Source organism: Mustela nivalis (genome assembly GCF_964662115.1).
Source record: "Mustela nivalis genome assembly, chromosome: 7".
NCBI lineage: Eukaryota > Metazoa > Chordata > Mammalia > Carnivora > Mustelidae > Mustela > Mustela nivalis.
The window spans coordinates 38,357,196-38,376,889 of record NC_139026.1 but is presented as its reverse complement, the minus strand read 5'-3'; the positions used below and the strand labels follow the sequence as shown (position 1 = coordinate 38,376,889).

Below are 19,694 nucleotides of genomic sequence, written 5' to 3'. Positions count from 1 at the left end.
AAAGCTTAAAAATAGAAACATTCATGATGGAAAACCAATCTTCTTCCTGATTTAACACAATGAAATGTAAATGAAGTATTTGATGAGTATTCATAAGAAAATTATTCCCTTGTTGATTCTACTTAACACTAATCTGAAAAGTGTCAATTATAATTCAAGGTTTACTATTTAATAAGTAAATATTTATACATTTATTAAGTTACTGAAGTTTATCTTTATCCCCAAACCAAAAACTAACGATAAAAATGTTTCTGGTTTGAGAATGTACCCTGGAAATAAGCCAAATCAAAGCTATTCGACCGGCAATAATTTCTAGCAAAAGAAATGAGATTCTTTCCAGTTTAAGGTACTCATGTTCAGTAAAAATTATTAAGCAATGTATAAATGTTAGACACTTTAAAAAGAATCACAGGTTTCATTATACCTAAATCAAAATTACTCAGAAATGAAAATTAAAACAGAAGGAATAGCAAATATATTAAGTTCACCTGAAACCGTTTCACTTTCTTACAGTCAATAGTCGCTTATTTTGGTCTTTTTACCTTTTTCTACTACTAGTAGATATTATGGCCCACACTAAAAATTAAAAATTGAGTTTTGTTTATATGTAATAGTATTAAAATTAGAGCTCCTCTTAATCAATGTTTTATTTTAGAAGGAATATAGTAACTACAACTTTCAACCAAACACTTTAACATACAAATAGAGGAACTCGGTGGTTTTATGTGTATAGATCTACATAGATGGTGCAGGCAGGCATGTGTTGGGCTGTCTGAGTTCAAATCATGATTCTGCTAATGACTAACAAGCGTATTCCCTAGTGAAATTATTCTACCTCTTGAATCCCACACTTTTCTCATCTACAAAATGAAAGTGAACATTGTATCTATTGTACCACCTTTTAAGACAATTGTGAGAATTGAATGAGATCGCTCTATGTAAAACACCTGAGACATTATAAGCACTTGATAAGGTTTACCACTATTCTATGATTTTAGCGCATGTATGACCATATCTTCTGTAACCTTTATGATGTCACCAGGGAAAGAGGAAGCTAAGAGCCCAACCATCTCCATTAAACAACTTCTCATATCTAATTCTGATTTTCCTCCTGTACATGTACATACATACTCAAACACATTTTCTGCTAAAAGTATTACTCATAGTGTAGAAGAATTGGTATTGTCTGAGTGTTCTGCAACCTCCCAAAAATTGTATTTTGAAATCCTCATGTTCAATGTGGTAGTATTAGGAGATAGAGCTTGGAGGTGTTTCAGAGGTTCTTAGGTCACAAATATAGAGTCCTCATGGATGGAATTAGTGCTCTGATAAAGCAATCTGAGAGAGCTCCTTGGCCCCTTCCTTACCACAGTAAGGACAGAGCAAGAAGTCTGCAACAACTAAGATGGCCTTCACCAAAATCTGACCTTGGTGGCTCTCTGATCCCTAACTGCCAGCCTCCAGAACCATGCGAAAAGTAATTTCTGTTTAAGCCCTCCCTTTCTATGGTGTTTTGTTATGGCAGCCCAAGCTGACTAATAAAGGTAGTATACTTATATTTTCAATGTTCAAATACAAAAGGGGATATGATACTTAGTTTCTATTTTGCTTAATTTCATCAGTTCCATATAAATTCATGGTATGCACAGTTTTCAAAGACAGCAGGGTATAACAGAGTAAGTCATGATGAAACAGACATTACTATACTCCTGCCTACAATGTAATTTCTTAACAGCACAATATTAAGGTTTCTTATTTTTCAACAAGCTGTTTGAAACAGTTCTACTTAGTTAAGCCATGGTCAGACAGATATTACAGTCACATCTATAATATGTTGTAAGTTAAAATTTAAGGAGTCTTACCTTTTATATCTGCCTGAAACTGTTCTAGATGGGTCCTGTAAAGCAATAATAATGACATTAATTTCGGTGTATGTGCAAGAACACAATTCCACATTACATAAAACAGTTAATAAATGATTTTGAAAGAAATTAATTTGGAACAAATATCACCGCTTTAAAAACTTGACAATGCTAGTCAAACAAAATAAGAGTCTGCATCTGATTTCTCAGACAAAACCAACCACTTTTTAAAAATAGTATTTTTAATTTATGAGATTTTTAAAACTCAGAAAATTGAAAAAGGAAACATTATTCATCAACCAATCAGCTTAAATCACTTAGGAAGTCACTGAACATTTAAAAACACAGTTAGACTACACACACACACACACACACACACACACGATACATATATGTATATAATGTATCTCCCTCTGCTGCTTTTTTATACCCTCAATTTAAAAAAGACTCACCTCAAATACATATAATGACTAATGCTTATTTTAAAAGACAGCTAAAAATTAAAAGTAAGAAAGTATTCTTTATGCTGATTGTATGCTATCCAAAAGAAAGGCTGTTGTAAAATTAACATTAACAACTGGGATGGGGTAATTATTACCTTGCAATTAACCAGGGATTTTTCTGTTCAATTTTTTTTTTTTTTTTAAGATTTTATTTATTTATTTGAGAGAGAGTGAGTGAGTGCCCACACCTGGGAGTACCAGGAGGAACACCGGAGGAGGTGAAGGAAGGTGGAAGAATCTCAAACAGACAGTGGTGGGCTTGATCCCTTCACCCTGATCATGACCTGATCTGAAACCAAGAGTCAGACACTTAACCAAGTGAGGAACTCTGGCACACCACTGAATCTTTGTTTTTTTTAAGATTTGATTTATTCACTTGAGAGAGAGAGAGAGAGAGAGAGAGAGACATCAAGAGACAGCATGAGCGGGTAGGAGAGAGAGAAGCAGGCTCCCTGATGAACAGGCATCCTGATGCAGGGCTTAATCCCAAGACCCTAGTATCATGACCCCTAAGCAACTGAGCCACCCAGGTGCCCCACCCTCTTTCAATATTTTAATACTCCAGGCTCTCCAAATATTTTTTGCAGTTTCATTTTAATAAAACCTGTCAAAATGAAATGATGAGTCTTTTTAAAAATTGATCATTCTTTTCTTCTAGTTATCATTTAAAGTATTCAAGACTCTACAGTTAAAGAATGTCCCATGTTAAAATCAGAGAATCCACCCTTTTATAAATAAAATGACCAGATGCCAGACTAAAACAGCAAATACTGATTGCATGGTGCAATAAAGGACTCATCAATGTAGAGGAAACAGTATAGCAAACCACATGGTTTAGAGTAAGATTTAGATCCAAGTTCCAACCAGACAGACTTCAGTAGCTATGAAGCAATGGTAAGTTATTTAACTTCTATCAGTCTCAGTTTTCTCATCTCTAAAATAGGAGTAACAATGTCTATGTTATTGGATTACGTGGGGATTAAAGGACATAAGTGAGTAAAAAAATTGCATAACTCCTTTACAATAGGCTTACAATTTAAAGTTTGAAGCGAAGATTTTTTTTTTTAAGATTTTATTTGACAGACAGAGATGGCAAACAGGCAGAGAGGCAGGCAGAGAGAGGGGGAAAGCGGACTCCCCGCTGAGCAGAGAGCCCGATGCGGGGCTCAATTCCAGGATGCTGGGATCATGACCTGAGCTGAAGGCAGTAGCTTTAACCCACTGAGCCACCCAGGAGCCCCAAGATTTTTTTTTTTTAACTGGGATACAGAATAATCTTTACCAATTTTTCTATGTGGAATTTTAGTAAATCTGTTTCAATTGTTCCAAGTCAGTACATACCCATTACGACAGTCTAACCTACCTACTTAAATAAAAGTTTATCTCATTTTTTCATGTCTGATATATATCTTATTTTCTGGAAGATAGGGATTCCCACCTTTGATAACTTTTTTGTCCCAACCCCCAGCTCAAATAGTATGGAATAAATAATATGGGCAATGTATGAAAATAACCTCTCTAGTCACCTGCCACTATAGAAAAGTACCACTTTGGAATTAAGCAGTCGCAGAAAGTAACCAGGCTACAGATAGGATGCTAGAAGTGTCCGTATGTATGGGCTTGACCCCTAAACAGACTACCTTTGAGAAAGTTATGCTTTGACAGCTGGTTTAAAGACATTTTAACTCTCCCTACCCTGGCATCAGCTGTTCTTACAGAAGGGAGTAACAACGCCTACCAAGTAAACTTGAAACAATTTATCAGCCTGTATTAAAGTGGCAGTACCTAAAGATAAGGCAGGTGAATCTTTGTACTTTATACATCAAACATGTAAACAAATCATCTGTTTACAAAAATATTTCTTATAATCAACAAAAAATACTTTGTAAAACCTAGCTTTTCAGTTATTTTAAAAACCACAATAACTAGATTAAAATGTCTAATCACTTGCTGAAAAAGCATCTTACAAAGTACAGCATCCTTTCCTGATCAAAACTCTTCAAAGTGTAGGGAAAGAGGGTACATACCTCCATATCATCAAAGCCATCTATGAAAAACCCACCGCAAATATCATTCTCAATGGAGAAAAACTGAGAGCTTTTCCATTGAGGTAAGGAACACGGCAGGGATGTCCATTATCACCACTGCTATTCAACAAAGTACTAGAAGTCCAAGCCTCAGCAATCAGACAACAAAAAGAAATGAAAGGCATCCAAATTGGCAAAGTAGAAATCAAACTATCACTCTTTGCAGATGATATGATACTTTATGTGGAAAACCCAAAGACTCCAAATCTGCTAGAACTTGTACAGGAATTCAGTAAAGTGTCAGGATATAAAATCAATGCACAGAACTCAGTTCCATTTCTTTACACCAACAACAAGACAGAAGAAAGAGAAATTAAGGAGGCAATCCCATTTACAATTGCACCCAAAACCATAAGATACCTAGGAATAAACCTAACCAAAGAGGCAAAGAATCTATACTCAGAAAACTATAAAGCACTCATGAAAGAAATTGAGGAAGACAAAAAGAAATGGAAAAATGTTCCATGTTCGTGGATTGGAAGAACAAATATTGTGAAAATGTGTATGCTACTTAGAGCAATCTATACATTTAATGGAATCCCTATCAAAGTCCCATCCATTTTTTTCAAAGAAATGGAACAAATAATCCTAAAATTTATATGGAACCAGAAAAGACCTCAAATAACCAAAGGAATATTGAAAAGGAAAGCTAAAGTTGGTGCTATCACAAATCCAGGCTTCGAACTCTATTACAAAGCTGTCATCATCAAGACAGCATGGTACTGGAACAAAAACAGACACATAGATCAATGGAACAGAAGAGAGCCCAGAAATAGACCCTCAACTCTGTGGTCAACTAATCTTCAACAAAGCAGGGAAGAATGTCCAATGGGAAAAAGTCTCTTCAACAAATGGTGTTGGGAAAATTGGACAGCCACATGCAGAAAAATGAAACTGGACCATTTCCTTACACCACACACGAAAACACTCAAAATGGGTGAAGGACTTCAATGTGAGAAAGAAATCCATCATTATCCTTGAGGAGAATACAGGCAGTAACCTCTTTGACCTCAGCCACAGCAACTTCTTCCAAAGAACATCACCAAAGGCAAGGGAAGCAAGGGCAAAAATGAACTAATGGGACTTCATCAAGATCAAAAGCTTTTGCACAGCAAAGGAAACAGTTAACAAAACCAAAAGACAACTGACAGAATGGAAGAAGATATTTGCAAATGACATTATCAGATAAAGGGCTAGTATCCAAAATCTATAAAGAGTTTATCAAACTCAACACCCAAAGAACAAATAATCCAAAAACAAAAACAAAAACAAAAAACCCCACAAATAATCCAATTAAGAAATGGGCAGAGAACATGAACAGACATTTCTGCAAAGAAGACATCCAGATGGCAACACATGAAAAAGTGCTCCACAACACTCAACATCAGGGAAATACAAATCAAAACCACAATGAGATACTACTACCTCACACCAGTCAGTATGACTAAAATTGACAAATCAGGAAATGACAGATGCTGACGAGGATGCAGAGAAAGGGGAACCCTCCTACACTGTTGGTGAGTATGCAAGCTGGTGCAGCCACTCTGGAAAACAGCATGGAGGTTCCTCAAAAAGTTGAAAATAGAGCTACCCTATAACCCAGCAATTGCACTACTGGGTATTTACCCTAAAAATACAAATGCAGTGATCCGAAGGGGCACGTGCACCCAAATGTTTATAGCAGCAATGTCCACAATAGCCAAACTATGGAAAAAACCTAGATGTCCATCAACAGATGAATGGATAAAGAAGATGTGGTATATATATGCAATGGAATACTATGCAGCCATCAAAAGAAATGAAATCTTGCCATTTGTGACGACGTGGATGGAACTAGAGGGTATTATACTTAGCGAAATAAGTCAATAGGAGAAAGACAACTATCATATGATCTCCCTCATAAGAAAAGGGGAGATGCAACGTGGGGGGTTTGGGGGTAGGAAAAGAATAAATGAAACAAGATGGAATTGGGAGACAAACCATAAGAGACTCTTAATCTCACAAAACAAACTGAGGGTTGCTGGGGAGAGGGGGGTAGGGAGAGAGTGGTAGGGTTACTGACACTGGGGAAGGTATGTGCTATGATGAGTGCTGTGAAGTGTGTAAACCTGGCGGTTCACAGACCTGTACCCCTGGGGATAAAAATATATGTTTATAAAAAATAAAAAATTAAAAAAAAAAAAAGAAAACAGCTTTTTTGGAAGCTGATTTTTTTTTATAGGAAGTTATATAAGATCAGTTTTCCATATTTCTTGCAGCTTTTTTTTTAAACAATTAGTCACTTAGAACACATCTCAATCAAGTTTCACACAGTATTTTCTATACAGCTAGTATAGAAATCGGGAAAATAAGAATTCTGATCAAATCACTCCATGTTTATATCCAAGATGTGTAAACAATTAGAATTTAAGCTTATTTCTAGATAACCACAGTTTCAATAGTGAAGATTCTGAAGCAGAGAGAAGACACTTAAGCTTATTCTATATTGGTAGATTTAAATAGGGTATTTTATTAGATTATATATTTTGTAGCTAAATGTTATTTTACAGTAATTCTAGTAATCAAATTACATTCCTTAACAATGGAATGTTCCCCAAACTGGACAGACTATATTAGTATGAGAACTAGTACCAGAAGAAACTAGGAGGAGTAGTAGTAGTCTGCTTCTCATGTGCATTCAATATGGTCAATTACAGATGGAGTTTAAAGAGATTTCTAACCTCTATCCAAAGAGAAAAAACTGAGCATTTCTTGAATGAGAAATATTAGACAGAAAAAGCAAAATCAACCTCATACTACAGCAAGAGTCTCCTACAATTTTAAGAAGGAAAATGCTTGATGTATTTACACATTAATACACAAATAAAAACTTCACCTCAGATTTTTTAACAAGAAATCTCTGTATTCCTGTGGCAATAAAGACTTACAAACAAAGGATGACAACTCGGTAATTATGATACCTGTTAAAGTTGACAACTGCATTCTAAATGGGGGTGGGAGGTAAAAGAAATACCAGTATCACTGAAACCAGTTATAAGAATTACAACTGCTAAGAGTGACATTGGTCTTAAAAGTTTCAAAGACTATGTAATTAGACCTTCCAATAACCCCAAAGCCTGTTATACAACTGATTTAAATATGCTTTGCCTGAAATAATCTCCCTTGCAATGGGATGGTTTATATTACTAAAGGGAGGGGTAAAGACCTTTACAGCACTTAGAAAATGTTGGCAAGACACAAACTGTTTTGTGTAAGTTTAAATAAAACATGCTGCTTTAGTCAAGCTTAGAATGGTCAATGAGGAAATCCCATGAATTGTCTTTACAGGTGCAGTGGCAAATCAGAACTAAAGTATAAACAAATATAAAAGCATATGTGAAATAAGATCAGAGAAAATCAAGACCAGCTAAATATAGCAAAACAATACTGAAGTTATTCAAATAAACTAATTACTGACAAAGCCATAGCCCTCAATAAAATTATGGCATTACATGCTAACTGGCTCTCAGGACTTATACTGATAGACATAATGTAGCAAGATATACTGCTGAAGATGAATGCAGAACAAAATATCTGCAATGTGTAACTGATAAAAATAGCTAAGAAAATGAAAAAACAAAACAAGAACTTTAACAAATTAACAAAGATTTTAAAAGGAAAAACACATCATTCCCCTTCCTTTCTGAACGATTCAGTCCTAAAACCATTAGGTGAAGCAGAGCTAGATGGAGAAGAAACATAGTGGCCCAAACCAGGGTATCAGAGTACTGGAGCCCTATATGAAGAAGAGCTGCCTGGAACAGAGAATCAGAGTGTAAGCAATCTGAAGAGAATATCCATACAGCAGGGGGACTTTACTTAGACTGAGAATTCAGACCCAGAGCAGAAATGAGGGTGTCTACAGAGCAGGAAGGGGAAGGCAGACTATCAGTCCTGGGACAATGTCAGAAGCAAGTCCCATATAGGGAACATCAAGAGGCCCAAGTAGAGTGTGAGGGTCATTCATTTAGGAGAACAGAGAACAGGTGGCAGAGAACAGAGTTTTAGAGCTCCAGAAGAGTACGAAAGCAGTATGGCACAGAAGTTTGCAGCCCTTGCAGAGAGCCTCTCTACAGAAAGATTAACAGGGATGATATGCCAGAGCCAAAACATGATGAAGAGAGTGTCCACATTAAATGGTATTCTAGTCTGAAGGTGTCAAAACCCAATCAGGTTGATGATGGGTCTCCATGGAGAAGCAAATCAGCATGAGGTCTTAGAATCTGAACATGAACAAAGACCCTAGGAAGGGCAGCCTATCATAAGGTTACAGAAGCTAAGCGGTATAAGGAGGGAATCCCAGGGCTGGGGGTGGGGGGGGGTGGGGAGGAGGTTGTGATCCAGTGTGGGGAGTCACAATTCAAGCAGGGTATGGAGGGCATCCTACAGCCTTGCATAGGATGCCCAAGCCTGAAGAGGGTCAGCAAGAGTTCATGCACAAAGAAAGCCACCATGTGATGTCAAGCCCCACTTGTGGTGAGGAGGGTATAAATATGGGGAAGGGGTGGCAATGGGAGATAAGTTACATAAAAGGGGATTGAACAAATAAGAAAGTATTAATAAGAAAGTATTAAGGATAACGGGAAACAAGTTTCTCAATGTCACAAAAGGGATTTACAACTACTAGAATAAATTGTAGTATTAGATTAGATTGGAAGTTATCAGTATAAATTAGTTTCAGTATCTACACAGATGTAGGCAGGTGGGCAGACAGAAGACAGATATGTATATATACAGATATACATATATTCTGTAGGTCTATACACAGAGACGGACCAGGAATGGTGACATTTCAGTATCATAAACAAACCTACAGCTCAGATCGTGGCTTCAAAGTACTTTCTAGTGAAAGGAATCCGAGCTCCTTAGCTTCTCAAAGAAATGGCTGCTTCCAATGTCCGTGTAGAAAAGTTAAAAATGAGCCTGTTAACATCATATTATGCCAAGAAGTAGTCCAAGAATGATGGAGATGTGGCAAAGGATACAAAAGCTCGAAAGAGTTTCCACTGGCAAAATCTGGGATAATTTGAACATCAAAATAAAGAATAATGGTGTGGTAGGCAGAATAATGACCCTCAAAAATGTCTATGTCCTAATTCCTGTAACCTTCAAACATATTAGATAATCCGACAAAGGGAAATAAAGGTTGCTAATCAACAACCCTAAATCAGGAGATTATCCTAGATTGTCTGACTGGCTCAATGTAATCACAAGATTCATTAAAAGTAGAAGACAGAGGCAAAAGAAGGTCAGAGGGAGATATGATTAAGAAGAAAGGTCAGAAGGACAAGCTGCAGGAAGTACTCAGCCTACCGTTGCAGGCTTTGATGGAAGAAGGAGGATCATAATCCAAAGAATGTGGGTAGTCACTGAGAAAGAGCTAAACAAGGTAAGAAAATGGATTCTCCCCTAAAGCCTCCAAAAATGAATGTAGTCCTATTTTCGCCTTTGAAGTCTTTGATTTTAGTCCTTGATTTTGGCCAATTAGAACCGTGTTGGACTACCAAATTATAAAATTGTAAGATGATAAGTTTGTGCTGTTTTTAAGACAACAAATTTGTAGTAATTTGTTACAGGAGCAACAGTAAACTATTAGATTGTAACAGGGTACACAACCCATCAGATAAAATAGGTAACAGTGAGTCTATACAGATATAAAGGCAGGAAGATGATAAAGTTTGATAGAGATTAAGATATCTACATGGTTCAAAGCACTTACCCACAAAATACTTTTTTTTTTTTTCCTGTTAAAGGACTCATTTGATCATCAGTTCCACAAAAGACTTACTAAGAAAGGGAAAGTGAAGCCTGAAAAAAAAACTACCTTAATCATATGACCAGACTGATCAGCAGCCATGAGGGGACAAATTACAATTATGTGTGAACTGACAGGATACATAATGAGAAGAATATAGCATTAATTCTGTGATATTCCTGACACAGATCTATAACCTGAATCTAGAAGTAAATATCAGGTAAACCAAACTGAAGGTATATCATAAAGTAACTGCCCTGTAGCCCTATAATCTTTTATTATTTTTAAAGATTTTATTCATTCATTTGAGAGAAAGAGAGAAAGCACAAGCAAGGGGAGAGGCAGGGAGAGAGGAAGCAGGAGACTCCCCGCTGAGCAGGGAACCAGATGAGGCAATTGATCCCAGGACCTTGGGATCATGACCTGAGCTGAAGGCAGATGCTTAACCATCTGAGCCACCCAGCCACCCACCCTATAATCTTTTAAAGTGGTAAGATTAAGAAATTTATTTTTTTAAAGATTGATTGATTGATTGATTGATTGATTTGACAGAGAGAGAGAAAGAGCACAAGCAGGGAGAGTGGCAGGCAGCGGGAGAAGCAGGCTCCCCACCAAGCAGGGAGCCCAATGTGGGGCTCCATCCCAGGGTCCTGGGATCATGACCTGAGCCAAAAGCAGACATTTAACCAACTGAGCCACCTAGGCCCCCCACAATAAGACATTTAAAGAGAGATTGCTTTAGATTAAAGGAAACTAAAGGGATAACAGCAACTAAATGCAACACCTGATTTGGAATGAGATCCTTCTGCTATACTTTGGAATATCACTGGGATAACTGGTGAAACCTGAATAAGGTCTAAATATTAAATGGTAAGAATGTATTATTTTTAATTTTCTATTTTTAAGAGCCATGTTGTTGTTATATAGGCGACTCTGTTTGTAGAAAATACTCAGTAAAGCAAAGAAAGGCTCTTTCCTTTCTCTGTGGCAGCCATCAGCTCAAAGGTAAGCCAAGATGGGCAAAATTGTTCCTACCAATCAGGAGTCCATTCAGGAACTATGGAGGAAGAAGTAGTCCACTACAATGTACTTTATTCTCAGGGTGCACTGCTGGCAGTACCACCAGCTCTCTGCACTCCATGGGGCCCCTACTCAACCTGGCCCAATAAAGCACACAGACTAGGGTATAATGCCAAGCAAAGTTACGTCATATTTAGGATTCGTGCACAATGTGGAAGCCACAAATGCTCAGTCCCTACAGGTGCGACCTACAGCAAGCTTGTCCACCATGGTGTTAACCAGCTAAAGTTTGCCTGAAGCCTTCAGTTTGTTGCAGAGGAGTGAGCTGGACACCACTGTGGGCATCTGAAAGTCCTAGGAATTCTTACTTGGTTGGCAAAGATTCCATATACAAATTGAGGTTATCCTCATTGATCCATTCTATAAAGCTAGCAAAAGAAATCCTGACACCCAGTGGATCACCACACCAGTCCACAAGCACAGGGAGACACAAAGGCTGACATCTGCAGGCCGCAAGAATGTGGCCTTGGAAAGGGTCACAAGTTTCACCACACTAATGGTGGTTCTCGCTGTGCAGCATGGGGTAGCTCCACCATTACTGCTAATATAAGTAATGTTTGTAAAATTAAAAGTGTTCTTTGTCAAAATTAGTTGTCTGCGGAATGTCCCATGAATGCACTGTCAAATTATGAAAGTTAAAGTGCAATAATGTTTGAAGACTAAAAGTGAGGGTGAGGGTATATCTTGTTTCTTATAAGAGAAACGCTTTTATCTTTGCTCTACCTTATTAAGGTGTTTATATGTCAGTGTTTAAAATGCTATTTGGTATAACAGGTATAATACAAATTCTGCAAAAGTGAAATGCAGAAGTTAGCCATGTAGATTTGCTGGTGCGTGTAATGAAACCTACAGCTTCACTGTAGGCTGATGTTCACTGTACATCATCCGAGATGATGCTCTGCTGGTTTATTCTCAAATGGCTGTTTTTAAGGGTTTGGTAGAAACAATTTTTTTTTTTTTTTTAAGATTTTATTTATTTGTTTGAGAGAGAGCATTGTTGGGGGGGGGGGGGGGTGTCAGAGGGAGAAGCAGATTCCCCACAGAGATACTTGGTGCTATTTGAGTATACCAAAGTGGCATGACCAAGAATTAAAATTTTAATTCTTAATACATTTTTAAAAAGACTATTTATTTATCTGAAAGACAGAGATCCCAAGTAGGCAGAGAGGCAGGCGGAGGGGTGGGGAAGGAAGTAGGCTCCCTGATGAGCCTGACGACAGGCTCCATCCCAGGACCCTGAGATCATGACCTGAGCCGAAGGTAGAGGGCTTAATCCACTGAGCCACCCAGGTGCCCCCTTAATAAACTTATTCTTAATAAAAATACTGTATTGTCTGTATTTCAATAAATTAAGCCTCTATCTTCACCTGGAATACACCCAGATTTAACTTCAATTTTGTTAAACAAAGGATACAAAGATATTTTAGACTATGAATAGTCACACAGATACTGAGAGAAACATGGCTTATTAGCTTACACCATGTCATAATAGGGTAGGTACTTCTAGTAACAACAACTTAGATACAAAGAACAGATAAACTTGCATCACTTCATCATTCTTCCCATCAGTGTATCTGCCTCAAAGAGGAGATGACAAAGAAATTTTGCACCTGCATTTCCAAACTACCTCAAAATATTTGCATCTTTCAAATGCCTTTTTATCATAACCTTACAAAGTAAGAGAGTTTATATTTAATTTTTTTCATTAATAAAATGGGGAGATATTCGATCTGCTCAGAAACGCCTTTTAAAGTGATATATAATAAAATGCATTTATAAAGTCAAAACTGGAGGCACCTGGCTGCCTCAGTCAGAAGAGTATGCAACTCTTGATCTCAGGGTCACATGTTTGAGCCCCACACTGGGTACGGGAGGTTACTTGAATAAATAATTTTTTTAACATCAAAAATGAACTCTGAGGGGCGCCTGGGTGGCTCAGTGGGTTAAGCCACTGCCTTCGGCTCAGGTCATGATCTCAGGGTCCTGGGATCGAGTCCCGCATCAGGCTCTCTGCTCCACAGGGAGCCTGCTTCCTCCTCTCTCTCTCTGCCTGCCTCTCTGCCTACTTGTGATCTCTGTCAAATAAAAAAATAAAATCTTTAAAAAAAAAAAAAAATGAACTCTGAGAAGATGACAGATAGTTTATGATCTCAATCATCAAATTAACATAAGATTAGATTATATCACGATCATTCCCAAATTCCAATTTAAATTAAACAATTCCGCAGAATAGTTTGCTTTCTACTGATGCATTCTAATACGATCAACTCCAAGTTTTCTTTGCCACAAAAACCCAAAATAACAGCTAATTTGAAATTGAGTTTAATTTTACTTGTATAATTATAAAGAAGTGCTGATGTTTCTGGCAATTCACAATACTACAGTTCATTCTTTAGTTGCTATATAATTCTAATGCAGTATCAGCGTACAGCAGAACTCAAAGGCTTACTAATTCTAACTTTATTAAGAGCAAAGAGGAAATTTTTTCCTAGCTATCACTGATCAGGAACCAAGAACCATATATACTTGTATTTGAACAGAAGGAAAGTCAATGATTAAATCCATTGAAAATACTTAAATGGAGCAGATGTCACCAAAAGGAGAATGGAAAAATTATTAAAAGCTACTTAAAAATGATTGTTAAAATAGCAACTGACATCCTAGTATTTTTAGATATTCATTTGTAAACTAAAAAAATTTTAAAAATAGATTTTTAGGGGTGCCTGGCTGGTTTAGTTGGTTGAGCACGTCACTCTTCATCTTAAGAGTTCAAAATCAATCAACATATAGTAACTCATAAGAAAATGAATTTTTAAGGTAATTATTTAAAATTAAACTTAAATAAATAAATACTCACTTGTAGCAGGTAGGAACTGCCTGGATCTAATAAGCTGACAGCTTCATTCTGCATCGTGTTCTGTTGTGTAATTGCATCCTCACGTTTCCGCTCTTTCTGCCCTGCTTCATCATCTTCATATTCATCTAAGCACTAGAAGAAAAAATAGTTTCCATTTTATTTCCAGATATACTAACAGATTGTATTGGCAGTATGTGAAGATACATTTGGATAGCATTAAAGAAGTATCTGCATTCAGAAACTAATTTATGTGATAATGGTGTTCCTTTCAGTAATATGTACATTTAATTCCTGTAAATTAAATTACCTGCTTAAACCCCAAACTCCACATTCACACCCCTGACAACTTATCTTTCCTCTAGACTCTAAATAGCAGTGAGAAAGCTTGCTTAAAAGGCAAGGTTCTTTCTTTCACATTCATCCAACAAGTAAATGAAAGGTGTCTACCTTTAAAAAGGCACTTTTCAGAGAGTAACAAATGATATACCCAAGACGTGGAATTTATGGTCTAGTGGGAAGTTAACATAGAAGATGTAAGATATACAGAGATATAGATATAGATGCAAATAACTCAATGATAAAGGCCATTTTCCAGCTTAGTACTACCTAAAAGTATACACAGAAAGAGTATTTTCACCTGCAGAATAGTCTTCTATAAAAACTCTGTAGCAGAGTTTATAATTTAAAAAATGGGTAAAATTTAGAACTGCGGATATAGAAAAAAGAAAATTTCAGATGGTGGGAAGAGCATATGGAAAGGTTGTTGCTAAAAAGCTGAATCAACATCTGCATTATCAATTTCCATACCCTACAGAAAAAAAAGTCATAAATAGAAACAAATTTCTATTCATTACAGCCATTGTGGAATGGGCTATCTGTTCCTTGCAAATGAACACATTCTTTTTTTTTTTTTTTTAAGATTTTATTTATTTCTTTGAGAGAGAGAGAACAAGAGAGCACAAAAGCAGGGAGAACAGCTGAGGGAGAGGGAAAAGCAGGCAGCCCTAAGTGGGAGTCGATCCCAAGGACCTGGGATCACGACTTGAGCCAAAGGCAGATGCTTAACCGACTCCAACACCTAGGCACCCCTACAACTGAAAACATTCTTAACCAATATCGCCCTAAAGGGTTCTGTGAGACATGAAAAATAATGTTTCAGCAGGCAGCCTGTAAATAAGAAGGCACTAACAAAAGAAACAGGACCTACAAATTATAAAAAGAGAAAAAAAGTTAAGTTACATCACTGGGAAAACCAAGAAGGGACACAGTAGATAAGCAGCACATTCAAAGACACAAGGTTCACGATGGGGGATATGGAAGAAAGCGCCTGAGATGGAGTCTTAAAAATTACAACGATATGGAAAGGAAGTGAGGGGAAAGAATGAAATCTCCTGCTCTCCCTATAATGGAACTGACTGTGTGTACAGGTGTCTTCTGGCCCTAAATGGGACTTGGGTTATTGGTACAAAAAAAAAATTATGATACTGAGGCTACTTGACTCTGAACCAGGAGACTAGTGTATTTGGTCATGATCCATGAAATTACAGCAGGCTAACATGGTTAGTTTGCAAGCAGGTGAGATCTCAAACCCTTCACAGTTCTTGACAGAGGTGAAGACTGGAAAGGCAATACTCTGATCACAAAAAACACAAATAACCTGAGAAGTGTGGACTTTTCACTATGTAACACAGAAAGATGTTATGGTGCTACAATTCCCTGGAATATAAATAAAACATAATCAAAACTGATGCAGGGGTGGGGGGCACCTGGGAGGCTCAGATGGTTAAGCATCTGCTTTGCGCTCAGGTCATGATCTCCAAATCCTGGGATCCAGCCCCATGTCTGGCTCCTGGCTCAGCAGGGAGTCTGCTTCCCCCTCTCCCTCTGCTTCCCCCCACCCCCTGACTGTGGTCTCTCTCTCTTTCTCAAATGAATAAATAAAATCTTTAAAAAAAAAAAAACAAAACTGATTTTGGAAATAGAACCTATATAAAAAGCAGTTCAGAGTGGAAATTAACAGGGACCAAAAGTGGAGAGTAGACAACAAAGCAGACAATTTGATCCTATGAAAAATACCATATCCTAGGTAGAACACAGAATCAGTTAAAAGAAATCTAATAAAGGGTACTAAACTTTAAGAAACTAGTCCCGATTAGAAAAAGAATCTCTCTTAGGACTCTTTTTAGAAAACCTTTCTCAGACCAACAGATAGTATCATGTTTAACGGCAAAATATCAATAAAATTTAAAGCAAAATCAGACTTAAAACACTGATATCCATTCTACTATAAACAGAGTTATTAACATCATTCTGGAGGTGCTATCTGATAAATCCAGGTAAGAAAAATAAAAGATTTCAGCAATAGGAAGAAGGCAAAATTCCATCACTTCAGATGATACAATGTTGAAATAACATAAAAATCTTAGAATTATTAAAGTTCATTAAAATGGTTTTTATAGACGTATACAAAAATTGCTTCCCAAAGTAACATCAACAGCCAGACCATATAATTTTAATAACTATAAAAATAAGTCAAAAAACTTTATGAAAAAAACTACACAATTAAAATCAATTCTTACATTGAGAAAAACCTAATATTGTGAAGATGTCAATTATCTGTAAGCCAATTTATAAATTGAATAAAAATCCCAATCAAAATCTTAAGGAAATTATTTGGAAAGTAGGGGTAACCATCTGGATAAAGACATAAACATCCAGAAAACTTAACTTTTTAAAAAAGTTATGACAAAACAATCATTTTAACATTAAAATATATAAAACCACAATAATAAAAACTTTGTAACCGAGGTCCTAGAATAGAAAAGAGAATAAAGTAAAGGAATTTCTCAATACACATTACTGAGATAAAAGGTCATTTAATGCAAAGTGGGGGCTGAGAAGCAAGTGTATAAGATCTGGAAAAAATAAAGAGTAATCTCATCTCTAGGCTTCTACTCCATGAAAAGAATCATCTCATTCTTCAGTACCTGGACTGCAAAAACCCCTGACCTTGGGATCAAATGTCAGTAGTATAACGCTAGAACTCTTAAATCCTAACGTAGTGTAAACAGAAAATTAAAGCTGAAGCAGACAGCCATGAACTCCCTGAGCACTGGAATATTATTTTATTTATCTTTGTTTTCATTTTCTGAGATCCAGTCCCTCAACACTAACCTCCCTTCCTTCCACTACCTCAATAAATGTATGCTCCCTTACCAACACTTTAAAAAGAAGAAAAAAAAATTCAGTAAATGCTTGATAAATGAATGAATGAGTTACCAAGATGAAACAAATCAGGGAGATGGACTATAGCACCCCAAGATAAAATAGAACATTCTTTTCTGTGGCAACACTGTTACCCACTGACCTGGGAGCCTATTCATCACACACACTATCTCTGAGAAGAATGTGCGCATAGTACTTCCAGGCAGCTTGGATTATATGATGAATCACAACTTCCCTCCAAGGTTCTTGTAGCAACCCCTAGAATTCTTTTAGCAACAAGCATCCTACAAATTCTCTAAGCTATCTTATGTAACTGGGATAAATACACCTAGAGGAAACTTTGGTGGAAATGGTGAGAAGAAAGAATGAAAGCAAAAAAGAATTGAGTCAGTGGACCAAAGTGGGTTAAGACATTTTCCACTTCTATTGCTTTTTTTTTTTTAAGATTTTATTTATTTATTTGACAGATCACAAGTAGGCAGAGAAGCAGGCAGAGAGAGAGAGGAGGAAGCAGGCTCCCCACTGAGCAGAGAGCCTGATTTGGGGCTCGATCCCAGGACCCTGGGATCATGACCTGAGCCGAACGCAGAGGCTTTAAGCCACTGAGCCACCCAAGCGCCCCTCCACTTTTATTTCTTGCAAAGATTAAGAATTCTCTACATGCACAGCTGATGGTATCCTTAATGGAGACAGTTATTTTGGGGTGTTTTTTTTTTAACATTTTTTCATTTTTAAGTAATTGCTATACCCACCATAGGGCTCAAATTTACAACCCCGAGATCAAGAGTCACATGCTCTATTTAGACAGCCAGTCGTCCCAAGAGTAATTTTTTTTTAAAGATCTTATTCCTTTATTTGACAGAAATTACAAGTAGGCAGAGAGGCAGGCAGAGAGAGAGAGGAAGGGAAGCAGGCTCCCTGCTAGCAGAGAGTCCAATGCAGGGCTCAATCCCAGAAACCTCAGATCGTGACCTGAGCGGAAGGCAGAGGCTTAACCCACTGAGCCACTCAGGCGCCCCCCAAGAGTAATTTTAAAATAAGTACTAGCAAGAGAGAACCAAAAAGAACTCAAACATGTTTTAAAGTTTATTTCTGGGCACTTGGGTGGCTCAGTGGTCAAGCCTCTGCCTTTGACTCTAGTCGTATCTCAGGACCCTGGGATCAAGCCCCATATCAGGCTCTCTGCTCATCAGGGAGCCTGCTTTCCCTCCCCTTCTGCCTGCCTCTCTGCCTACCTGTGATTCTGTCAAATAAATAAATAAAATCTTTTTTAAAAATTCAGTTTCTTTCTACTAATCAAAAGCTTTTTATCTGAGAGAGAAAAAGAGGAGATGAAAATAAATGCTGGTTCTATATTATAATTACACCAATGTGTAACTCAATGCACTCTCTTCCCAGCTCTTATTTCTAGATAAATGTAATCACGTCAAAGTTACTGTGCCCTTTTATATAGAATAGAGAGAACCGCATGAGAACAGGGTTAACAATTATTTTAAATTGAAACCAAAACGCTTTATGAAATAACGTTTTTTAAACAAGGTGAGAGTAAATATCATTGATTGTCACCAAGCTCTTTACTATTTCCAAAACTGCATTTTGGAGCACCAGTATTTTGGCAAATAAAACTCCTGAATAAAACAAAAGTATGATTTCTCTCTCTCTTTTTTTTTTTTTTTTGTGGCCATATAATATCCCTTGTCTTTATTTCCTTCTTTTCAGTGTTCCAGAATTCATTGTTTATGCACCACACCCAGTGCTCCATGCAACATGTGCCCTCCATAACACCCACCACCAGGCTCACCCAACCCTCCATCCTCCTCCCCTCCAAAACCCTCAGTTTTTTTCTCAGAGTCCACAGCCTCTCATGGTTTGTCTCCCACTCCAATTTCCCCCAACTCACTTCTCCTCTCCATCTCCCCATGTCTTCTGTGTTATTCCTTATGCTCCACAAGCAAAACCATATAATTGACTCTCTCTGCTTGACTTATTTCACTCAGCATAATCTCCTCCAGTCCCATCCATGTTGATACAAAAGTTGGGTATTCATCCTTTCTGATGGAGGCATAATACTCCATTAGTATATATAGACCATATCTTCTTTATTCATTCATCCGTTAAAGGGCATTTTGGTTTTTTCCACAGTTTGGTGACTGTGGCCATTGCTACTATGAACATTGGGGTACAGATGGCCCTTCTTTTCACTACATCTGTATCTTTGGGGGTAAATACCCAATAGTGCAATTGCAGGGTCATAGGGAAGCTCTATTTTTAATTGCTTAAGGAATC

General features: G+C 37.2%; 1 protein-coding gene and 1 pseudogene across 2 annotated transcripts in view; one reads left to right on the top strand and one right to left on the bottom strand.

The window, feature by feature from the left end:
• PAWR (pro-apoptotic WT1 regulator) overlaps window positions 1-19,694 on the bottom strand; it is a 117,129-nt gene that overhangs the window by 31,173 nt on the left and 66,262 nt on the right. The window contains exons 3-4 of the mRNA XM_082742821.1: window positions 14,184-14,315; window positions 1,863-1,897 (exon numbers count right to left, since the gene is read on the bottom strand). Of these exons, the coding sequence (XP_082598947.1) occupies window positions 1,863-1,897; window positions 14,184-14,315 (167 nt within the window). The remainder of the gene's footprint in view (window positions 1-1,862; window positions 1,898-14,183; window positions 14,316-19,694) is intronic.
• On the top strand, window positions 11,262-11,917 carry LOC309868818 (large ribosomal subunit protein eL15 pseudogene; annotated as a pseudogene). The gene has a single exon. The product of its transcript is annotated as a large ribosomal subunit protein eL15 pseudogene (transcript).